This window comes from Asparagus officinalis, chromosome 6 (genome assembly GCF_001876935.1).
Source record: "Asparagus officinalis chromosome 6, Aspof.V1, whole genome shotgun sequence".
Classification (NCBI taxonomy): Eukaryota; Viridiplantae; Streptophyta; class Magnoliopsida; order Asparagales; family Asparagaceae; genus Asparagus; species Asparagus officinalis.
This window is the reverse complement of record NC_033799.1, coordinates 41,145,708-41,157,387: the sequence shown is the minus strand read 5'-3', so window position 1 is coordinate 41,157,387 and position 11,680 is coordinate 41,145,708. Positions and strand designations below refer to the sequence as shown.

The following is an 11,680-nucleotide window of genomic DNA, read 5'->3' as shown; positions in this document are numbered from 1 at the left end:
AACAAATAAGAATTGGACTTACCTTCGTTAGCGGCAGCAAATTCCGCAATCCCAGCATTAATCCCTATTTCTTGGAGTTTTTCTAAAAGAACCAAAAGCATAGAAACAATTAACGGATGCACCAATTCTGAATCAATCAATTCCCAAAATCTCCATTTGAAAGGTGTACTACCGGTGTTAGATGTACTTAGGCTAAAGACCGTCGTGGACGAACCAGGTCCTGCCCTGGCACCTCCGCTGGTTTCGACAGTCATACCTGCTGCAACATCAGCAGACTCATCGAAAGTAGCTTCGTGTACTTGCTGCGAGAGGTTAGGCTCTTGGAACAAATCAAAATCAGGAGAAGGAGGATCATAAACAGCCTCACTCTGGTCACGCCCCCCACTAAAATTCAAATTCGCTAAGTCTAATAGTGGAGGGAATCAAAAGACGGCAAAGAAGTGAAGCGTTACCTTCCCCAATGATAGGTGTATCGCCGAGTGGTTCTACGTTGGGAACTGACGATACAACACGTCGTCTGAAAGTCATCTTCTGGCGCTTAAAAGGCCGCGCCTCATCAGGATCCGTAGGCCTATTCGGCGTAGATTCAACGCATGGTTCATTATCGGATTAATCTAGGCCACGGTCCGAGAGCAAGTGCGGCTAATACGGCAACTTCTTACTTCTTCTCCTTCCTTAGAACCTACACCTGGAATTTGAACAAACATTTGGTGAGGATAAGTGGGTAAAGCTTTCCACCTTTTTCAAGCCTTGAGTCGGCAAATTCGATCAACGATTTCCAAATCCAACAGTTCTTCGTAAAAGGACTCTGACAAATTTGTGCTGAGTTCCTCTTCATCGCTGTCCGCTACTTCACCTTCACCACTAACAACATTTGCATCTAAGCCTTCTTCCCCGGAAAGAAAGGTGTCCTCCCCTTGTTCCCTATTACCAGAAAGACCAGCGGGTTCTTTTCCTTTTCTCTTTTGGTACTCGGCCTCTTAAACCATTCGGATAGCAATCCGAGCTGCTGCTTCGGCCATCAACTCTGCAATCGGCTTCACCGAGACAGATTCATTGGCTGCTAATAACCAGCAGCAACATAAGAAAGTCAGCTCTAATTGGCGTTCAGCGACCGGAAGACTAAACTTTGCGTCGGTACAACCTGTAATACTCCACAGCCACGCCTGAGCACCGTCCACCAAGCCGCCGCAAGTCCAAAGTTCTGGATTTGGGTTCCCAATATATATCTAATCATACCCGAGTTGTTACGCAAACATACACAGTAGATACGATTCTATGTAGCAACGATTCTTCACTCGAAAAATCAGATAACCTGGCCTAATGTTTACTAGCCAATCAAAGCATCTGACGTCAAGGCAGGTCCGACCCGTACCCGGCCTCTCCACATCAACCAATGAATCACTATATCAGCCCAAAAACCAGGGGAAGCATGTGGTGAAAACCCAGCATTTATGGTCCTGCAATCGTCTCTTTATTTCTATGAATCCACGTCCTTTCCATTTACAATCTTCTATCAGCTGTAGCAGGGGAACAGATTGGTCCACAGCACTTGGCGCGAACATCATGTCAGAGAGATGAAGAACAAACCATGCCATCAGATACGTGTAATGCAGCTCCACCTTCGTCGTTGGAATTTGAGCCGATGGCTTACTTCCTTGTTGTGTGAAAGTATTAATTACTTGGCGAAGACCCCGGTGGATGTCGACAATCATCATCGGGAGAAGGGAAAGACTTTTCTGGTGAGCAAGTTGAACAACGGGGTAAAGTACTTCTACAAGTAGAGCATCCGTGGATTGATATAGGACCACGCATTTCTTCAACCAGATGGTGAGATAACCAGCCAACAGAGTCGTCGATTGAATAGGCTTCATCGCATGCCATAAGAAGGTTTGAAACTTGGTCCCGGCGGGGAAATCATCCTCGATACCAGAAGTAGTGTAGGACTAGGGCGCTGGATTTTTTGATTAACTCGTTAATCTCTAATGGAGTTAGTGGTCTCAACTCACAGATCGCTTCACCAAAACTGCTTTCTAGATTCTTGAATAAATAATCTGCAAATTTCTTCAAGCTGATTTGCGATTTGGTCTTCTTTGATAATGGTTCGACACCGGCCAAGGCTACATGGTAATGGCAGGTGAGATCCAACAAGGTGTCGTAGCGATTCGGAGTAACTGACTTCAACTGATGTAACTCCCGATTTGAAGGGAAATACTCCTGGTATACTATATTTCCCATTGGTAAGCTCAAAATCTTATTTATCTCATGAAGAGCCAATCCCAGTTCCCTGCGTTTCGTCAGAAATGTATTTGTGTCGGAATTGTAGAGCTCTAACAATACAAGAAAATGAGGAATGCTGATTGTTAATCCATACATAATGGCACGAACAGTCGCGTATAGACCGCTGGCCTTCAATTCTTCACCCCATCGGGCGAGAACATGGCTGGTTAAGTGAGTCCACCAAAGTTTATCTGAGGAATGGACCCAACCATAACACCGGTGATTAGTGGCAGGCATCTCTCGCCCTAATCTCATGAGACGATTCTTCAAAGTGTTGGCAATTGTCACAGTTCACCTCGCGGCGGGTCATTCAATCCTAATACACCAGGATGCAATTCGGTGACATGACTTCTGTCACGTGAACCAAGAGCAGATTGATGAGTGATGTATCCACAATGGACGCGTTCACGTTCCTCCGTCATGTCCCACGATATCTCTCGTTTAACAGCTTTCCGTCGTAATTTAATCAATGAGCGATTACGAGGAATGGGAGGGATATATAGAGAGCCCCCATCGTCCTTGTGCAACCGTTGCTCGGCTTCAAGGGGTATAGTAATCGGGTCCTTAACAGAGTCACCGAATAAATAATATGGCTTCTTGTATGTTGGAAAAATTGTAATGAAAAGAACAAAAGAAAATTGACTTGTATTTCTTTGATTCCATTACAATTCGATTACAAAAGAGAAGAGAACGAATTTTGTTCTCTCCTTTGTTTAAAACTGGGTTCTTCAAGGTAGCGATGGAGTGCCTCCTTCGATTGTTCGCGTCGAATTTGCTCTCCGTTGATGATCCGACCGTCTTTTATCTCGTGGGAACGATGAACTTCTGTGGAAAAGATTTATGAGTAACTCTTGTACGAGTTTAAGAACTCTGAGCGAGTTAGAACTCTGTGAATAGAGTTGTTAGAACCGAAAATTCGGTTAATGACCAAGCAGATATTCTGTTGTTGAAGAATCTCTTCGGTTTTGATCTTCTGGACTTGATTCAAAAATCCTATCTTCAAGGATTTTTGCCTCTCTCACGCCTCTCTGTGCAGTTGAGATCCTCCAGATCTAATTTGCTGCCTCTTCGTACCAAAAAAAAAACCAGCCCTTAACTCAGTTGAGTTTGTTGAGTTTTTATAGGTGGATAAGAGGTTGTAACTGCCCTCTAAATCCGCTCCTAAGTGGGCGTGATTTCCTCAGATCGTGGGGAAACAGTTCTGAAACCGTTCGACTCGTATTTGAACGAGTCAAACACCCAATCTGGCATTCAGAACCCAACGTCACCTCTTAGAATTGAGACGCGAAGTTGGGTGTTGGCTGAACACCAATGAACGCGAGGGTCGCTCATGTTTGGTTTGTTATAGCTTAGAAACGCGGGGTTGGGTGTTGGCTGAACACCCAGAATGCGAGGGTCGCTCGCGTTTGGCTTGTTATAGCTTGGAAACGCGGGGGTCGCCTGTATTTCCAAAATTAAGACGCGGGGATGACTTTCGCGTTTTAGAAGAGATTAGTTGATCTGTAACCTCTTCTAAGAGCGTTGCAAGGACCGTTGTTCAGTAATCCTAGCTTTAGCTGTTGTGGAATATGAAAGTCGTCAGTTTTTAACTTTCACTATAGATTGTAGAGACTGCTGAATAGAGTTTTCATCAGTTGTCGGAAGTGTCGTTGAATTGTAACTCTTCTCGATCTATGTGAAAAGTCCTCTATTTGCAGCTTTCGCTTGTCGGCACGAAAACTATTTGATTGTAGCTTCCATTATTGGAACTTGACGGGAATCAAACATCCATAGTGATTTTTAGACGAATATTTGCCCACAGCTCTTTACCAAGCAACTCACCAACTAAGTCCAACCTTTTATTTCTAAAATCATTACACTGCTCATCAGCATCTCTAATAGTTGCTAATATAATATTAGTCATTCTGTTGTCGCAACCATCAAGATCAATCATCTCAGAAATGAGGCCGTGTTTGTAGCAGTTGCAGAGTTACAGATACAGTGATTAGGAAGTCGTCTGATTGTAACTTTCATCGTCGGGGCTTGATGAGGATCAACTATCTATTGTGATTTTTTAGACAGTCTACAGAACCCCCTCCAAAGTTTTCGAAAGTTCGCGGTTGACTGGGACGAATTTTTGGAATACTTTGGATCCCAAAATTTAATGAATTAATTGCTCACTCCGTCTGATCGAGCCAGATGATTCTAATATTGTTGACTGTAATCTATCTGTGCTTCTCTAATAGACTCCCCAACGGAGTCGCCTGTTTCTCCCCGGCTTTGGTCGCCTTGATGATTGTGATAGCCTTGGTAGTCAAGAAGTTGCTATTATAGCTGTCCAAATAACTTCTGCATTTAAGAATTGGAACGCGTGGGTGAGCTCAGCGTTTTGGAATTTCAACTAACTCGAACGCTAGGGTCGAGTTTAGGCGGGATTCTGGCCTCGAATCCCGTCCGTTACGATTTGACAGCTCACAGCTGTCTATAAATAGACCGCTAGAGGTCAAATCAAGAGTCATTCGACTCTTCTTGAAATTTCAACGAAAAATCTTCGTTCTCATCTCCGGCGAACACTGCTCATCTCCTCCGACGAGATTCTATGGCGCCCAAGAAACCAGTTGCTTCCAAATCTGATGCCGATGCGGCTCGAGGATCTGCCTCATCAGTGCCGGCCGGCGGCGCTGCTGCTCAGGCGAACGTGCCGCCTCAACTCCCTTTGATTGGCGGTGAGTACGACCTCCGTGGTCATGAAACTTGTTTCGACAAGTTCTAATCTTTAGATCAACGAGGAGACTCGTTTCAATAACGCGGGGCTAGACTCCGTCATTTAATCTTTTTGACGAGGGGTTCGACCTCCGCGTCCCAGATTCTTAACGCGAGGGTCAACCTACACGTCTGAACTCTTTGACGCGAGGCTCGACCTTCGCGTCTAAGATTTTTGACGCTAGGTTTGACCTTCGCGTCCTAGCTTATCTGACGCGGGAGTCGACCTTCGCGTCTGGGCTTTGTATTTGCCTTGTCTAAATTTTTCTTTATTTTGCAGTGCGTCATACCAGTCAACCTCTTCCTTTTCGCCACCATTTTGGACATGAAGGTGGTGTGGACATGAACATAACATTCAACCTACGCCAAGAACTCCCTGTTTTCCGAATTAAGGAAAAGAGTCACATGGAACTGATCACCCAAGCTTCTCCCGAGACCCTTAGAATATTGGTTACGGACGCTAGACTTGAAAACTCGAGCCATAAGCCAATAGTCAAATCTGGATTCCTCTTCGGGGATTTTGTTGATTTCGAGGCGGATAATGCTTACGATGGGGACTACAAGTGGTTACGGAAAGTTGGGGACCGCAACCTTTTCTTGCCTAATATGGAGAGGATGTACCCACTTTCTTATTTCCAGTGTGCTTCCATCCCACGGCGTATGGATTGGCCCCTGGTTAAGGATCAGGATGGGGTTATTCTCAGAACTCTGACTTTTCTCGGGGTCCGCACACTCGGTTACAACAGGCAGGTGACAGCTTTGCGGCCAGGTTTATTTGCTAAGGAGTATCCCCTTGGCGAGGTGGCCAGCCCCGCAAATACCTTTGTCAAGAGGTTTGTGGCGAAGAAAGGAGAGTTTCCCGCGCAAGGATTTAGAATTCCTGGCTGGGTGCATTCTCCGGTGACAGGGTGGTAGACCCGGATGACCAAGTTCGTTTTAGATGAATTGAAAACCCCTCTTGCCCGAGCTGGATTGCAGATTCCTGTACGGGCTACCAAGTTCGGGATTGTTCAGAGCCACTTTCATTTTTTCTCCATATTGGAGAAGTATAATCCCGAGACTTGTACTTTTTTCACCCCCGTGGGGGAGTTAGGTTTCGCTCTTCACGAGATGCATGAAGTCTCGGGTCTTATTCTTGGGGATTTGCCGTACGAAGAGTTTGTTCCGGGATCCACGGAACTTAAAATTTTGAAGAAGACCAACCCCGAAATTTATTCCACCCTTTGGGAAGTCATGTGTCACTTCCACATTTGCATGCAGCTGACGGGGGCTCGAGGAAGCGGCATTAAACAAGTATCTTGGGCGGAATATTTATTCCAGAATTTGACCAATAAAGGAGCCTCAGTGACCAGACTATCTGCAAGCACTTTGGAGGAAGTTCAAGCCCGAATCGACAACGCTACCTCCCACTACACAAATGAGGCTAAGGAAGATGTTTTCTCGGCTCATACAGAGTTTGAAAGCTTCCATTATCAAGCTCTGATTCCAATTTCCGACACAGCGTTGTTGGCTGGGTTCTTGATGCTGTGGCTCAAGCGTTGCGTCATTCCTACTAGGCCGGTCGACGCCCTCGCTGTTGAGGTGATCTACCCAGCTGTCCTTTTAGCCCACGGAAAACCTGTGAGCCTCCTTCATGCCATGGTGAGTTGTTTGCAGCATGGGCTGCGGGAGTTGGCCTCGGACTTCATTGATGTTACAGAGGTGGAGTCTGGGGGTCACAAGACTTTCAAAACTCCCAACCCCAGGGTGCCACTGCCATACACCTATCTAATGGCTTGGTACGTGCTCCACTATCCTCCTTTGATGAGTGTAGCCTCTCCCCTAGAAGATTCATTCATCCTATTTGTGCAATGACTAGAATCTGCGAAATGGGAAGGGGGGTATATGGTTAGAATTCGCCAAATTTTGGCGCGAGACACCCACTTCCATATCTTCCGTTGTTTCCCTGATTTTGAGGGCGGATTTTACGGAGCCGAATATCAGGACGTAGCGGGTTCTAACGGATTCACTCAGTTGAGTGGGGGTGTTTTCCACTGGCTTCTCTCCATCAGGTTAGGCTACTTGATTTTCCGACAAGGCGTCAACTGTTTCATCGAGCCCTACCAACCTTATAGGTTCGCTCGTCAATTTGGGTATGATCAGTTATACATCGGGAACCCTCGTCCTCAACTCTCAATTATAGGCAATTTATATGAAGGAGCCAGGGCTTGGTACTATTCTGTAGCAGGTTGTACCAAAGCCATCTTCAGGCTTCCCCATAAAACACCCAACTCCTACACTTCTATAAGCTTCTGTAATTGGTATTTCGCCGCTTCTCAGACTCCCAATTACAACCTGAATACATCTTGCCTAAAAGACATTAGGCATATGTATGCTTTAAGAAAGGGGTCCAAGACATCCCGCTTGAGAGGGATTGATGAGTTCCTATCCATCAAAAATCAGCCGGCTGGACAGGAAGAGGAACAAAGAGCTGAGCCTGTTCCGGCGGAAGAGCAACAAGCGGTTGATCCCCCCATGACCAGAGCAGCTGGGAAGAGAAAACTCTCAGCGGATGAAGCCGGCAAATACGATAAACAGATTCGTCGGAAGTTGCTGGTTGATTCGCCTCCCCCCAAAGGCCAACAAAAATCTAAGTTGATGGCTGATGCCATCAGAGCTGCTGAAGATGAAGAACAACAGGAATCTTCTATTGCGGGCTTGCCACATAAAACTGGGCTTTGTTCTCATGGCCCAGCCCTATCGAGCGATGCTTCTTCTTACCATCCCCCCCAAGATGAAGAGGATGAGTTAATGGCTGCAGATGCAGAATCTACTCCGGTGATAGACCTTCCTAAGTCTCCTGCATTAGAACCAGGGGGTCTCGAAGAGAATCCATCCCCTTCTCCTTCAGCCTTAATGTCACAAGCTCATGATTCAATTCCTAGTCCTACAACGGGACTTATGAATAAACCAGCTATTGGCACAGATCTTCCGGAACCTTCAGCTGCTCAGGATGATGAGGAGCGAGTTTATTATGACGGCTCCTTAACTAGTGATGCAGCTGACGAAGATAGAGATGATGAGGATGCTGGCGTTGGCAACATGCCAGGTGATGACGCGGGGGAAGAAGAGCATAATTCTATGGATGACATAACCATTTTTGATGATGCTCCCAAAGTCCCATCCGATAAAGCATCTGGCTATACTCCTTTTCACATCTCCGGTAAGCCTAGTTTTCTTCGAATTCTTCCGCATGTTCTTTCCGCGTTCCGACCCTTTTTTCGTGCAGGTTCGCCTCCTTCCAAGACTACTGCTGCTACTACTTCAAAGCAGGATCCAGCGCAAGTATCGGCTCCTTCACAAGAGCAACATTTACCTGGATCACCTACGGCAACTGCTTCACCTGTAGCATTGCCTGAAACTACTGATGCGACCCCTTCTCTGGAACAACAGCTCATGCCGGTGTCAGCTCCCGCACAAGAGCAGCCTCTGCCTGCTTCGCAAGAGCAGCCTCTGCCTGCTTCGTCTTCGGCAGCTGCCTCACCTGCCGCGTTGATGAAGATCTCACTTACACCAACAGAGGCGAGGCCCAGCACGTCTCAGGCAAGGGCAATGATGGCTTTGACCTCGAGCCCATCACAATTGAATGTTTCTACTGCCTCTGCAGCTTCAGCACCTGGCTCCCCTGCACCAATTTCAATGGCTCTGGGAGCATCTTCAAGTCTCGCGGGCGCACCTGAGTTCTTTCAAATCTCTTTGGTGTACTTGAATAGCCTCGCCAAGAAGGTGATTGAATATGTGGTGGGTGGTCAGGGCACTTTTAATTCTTTTCGACATCTTCTAGAAGCAGGCTTAAACGGAGTCAGAAGTGTGGGAAACACTCCGTGGTTCGAGCGCTGTTCTGAGATTATTCTAGGCCTTGGGTCGCAGAGAGCTTCAGCCACAAATTGTGTCTACTTTGGCCAGTCTTCAGGTTGCAGAAGTGGCTCGCCGGGAGGCGATAGAACGGGACTTGACTGAAAGAGAGCGTCAAATCACGGAGCTTCGCGAGCGTAATATTCAGAAACGAGAAGAGTTAGAACGCTCGACTACTTCCATGAATTCGCTTCGTGATAGACTCGTTGAAGCTGAGGCTGAAGTTCTGTGATTAAAGGCTGAACTTGCCCGCAAAGAAAATGTTGTCGATATCCTTAGAACCCAAAATACTACTGGCACTTTAGAATATCATACGCAGGCTAGAGCTTTGGAACAAGCCAGGAATGAAGCAGCGGGTATCGTCACACCCAGCGAGGAAGAACTCCGGGCAAAGGCTGAAGCCATGGTGCGAACCACCCACGAGGAGGAGCTAACCGAAGTTAGGACCCGACTTATTTCTTTTGATTTGATGCACGAGTGAGCTTCACACTTGTAATGTTCTTTTGATAAGAACAAGTTTGTTTTGTATCACTTTCTTTTGGTTATTGAATAAAAAGTGATATTGACTTCTCATTGTTTCTTGCATTTATCATGTTCTGATTTTAAGTAACAAATCACGAAAAATGCCTGAGATGTATTCCCGACTTAGAATATATCTCCACAATAATTCTGATGCAGAAAACTCTCTTTATTATCGTTTAAGATAACTCCAGAAAATTTCAAACTGCTAAGGATTAATATTTTCCCGTAATGGGGCTGACTGGTAGAATTCTTCCTGTGTCATTTCTGCTTTGAACACTGAAAGAAGTCTATAGGTGTCCGAGGTATAGTTTTAACTCGGTAGGGGGAATATTGCGATCAGGACAACTTGAGAACTTATCGCTCTATTGATGAGAGTCGATAAGTTGATTTTGTCAGAGGTGAAATATTTACGATCATGGCAATTTTAAGGACTTATCGTTCTATTGGTGAGAATCGATAAGTTAATTTTGTCAGATGTGTGATTTTAACGTGACAGCTGAAATATTGTGATCGGAGCAATTTTGAGGATTTATCGCTCTATTGATGAGAATCGATAAGTTAATTTTATCAGAGGTGTGATTTTAACATGACAGCTGAAATATTGCGATCGGAGCAATTTTGAGGACTTATCGCTCTATTGATGAGAATCGATAAGTTGATTTTGTCAGAGGTGTGATTTTAACGTGACAGCTGAAATATTGCGATCGGAGCAATTTTGAGGACTTATCGCTCTATTGATGAGAATCGATAAGTTGATTTTGTCAGAGGTGTGATTTTAACGTGACATCTGTGAGGAAAGAATATTGTAGCGTCTCACTTGGGAGAACTGCTAAGTGTTTTATCATCAGGGCGATGAAGTGTATCACTTGTGATTTGAACTAGATTCGGAAGATTTTATCATCTCACCGAAAAGAATTAGGTCCATTGGTTATTTGATATTCTGCTGAAGAGAGTTGATCAATTAACCAGGATTTGGATGATTTTGGAGATTTATCGTTCTATTGATGAGAATCGATAAATGGACCTTCGCAGAGGAATTGTAGTCATATTGGTAGTGATAATAACTAAATTCAATCTCTGTTAGGGTAATGACCATCTGAGGCGATGCAGGGTTTTTAAAAACACTCTGTTGAAAGAATCCATGAACTTTAGAGGATAAGTATCAAGGGTAGATTCTTCCTTTGGAAAAGTTGCAACGCTAAGGTGACTCTTGCGTTTGAGGTACGAAACGTGAGGTTAAGAACCTTCATAACGCTGGTCTGAGCCTAGCGTTTGAACCAAGGTGTGAACTTCGCGTTGGGATTAAAGTCTTAACTGACTTTATCTAAAAAAACGTAAGAGATTTACGTTTTAAAATATAAAACGGTTAGGATTCTCTTAGAATCCCTAACCATCTTAACAGTTTGACGGCTGTTATAAATAGACCTGAGTGGTCACATCAAGAGTCATTCGACTCTTTCCACTTTTGGCTATTTCCAAGAACGAGAACTCTCGTTTGGTTTCGACGAAATCTCCGACGAACTTCATCTCCTTTGTTCAAAAGAGTTTCTCCTGATCGACTGCATCGATGGCGCCTCGGAGAACGGATTCCGATTCCAAGAAAGTCGCTGGAGTGACTTCTGAAACTCCGTCGGCTGAGGACGCCGGCGGTGTTCCTGTTCATGCGGGAATATCGTCGTCGTCATTGCCGTCACAGGGGCTTCCCTATCGTGGTAAGTGTTGGCCCAAATAACTTGCCTTGGCAAGTTTCTTTGAAAACCCTAGATGGGTTCTTGACAACGAGGAAGATGACTCGTTTTTGTTTGATGAAAATGCGGGGTTGGGACTTCTTGTGGGTCTCGACTCTCGCGTTTAAGTCTTTTCAACACGAGGTCCGACCCTCGCGTTTGAGATTTCTAACACGAGGCTCGACCATCGCGTTTGAGATCCTGCCACGGAGACTTTAACCTTCTGTGTTTCAGACTTGTCTTTATGTCAATAGCTTGCTTCTAGCTGCTAAACTCTGCTTTTGATTGTGCAGTGCTGCTCCCAAACGTGCCGCTTTCCCAAGAGCATCATTTTGGATATATCGGCGGTCCTGACGCGAATGAAGTCTTCAATCTTCGGAGCAGAATTACACTGTGTACTTTCCCTTATTCGGAGAGAAGGGACATGATTAAATTCCCTCGATGCTCTACTCTCAGAATTTTAATCACTGACTTGGACATGGAGACCTCTATTGGTCGTGCTCAGTTTCCCAAAC

At 45.3% G+C, this 11,680-nt stretch overlaps 1 protein-coding gene across 1 annotated transcript; it reads left to right on the top strand.

Moving 5' to 3' along the window:
* LOC109846092 (histone H3.v1-like) lies at positions 7,390-9,021 on the top strand. Its single transcript, XM_020415315.1, has one exon. It carries the CDS (start codon positions 7,390-7,392, stop codon positions 9,019-9,021), a length of 1,632 nt encoding a protein of 543 aa, XP_020270904.1.

Bases quoted from the DNA above. Each gene is read 5' to 3' on its own strand.
- LOC109846092 (XM_020415315.1), top strand. From the start codon at position 7,390: ATGTATGCTTTAAGAAAGGGGTCCAAGACATCCCGCTTGAGAGGGATT.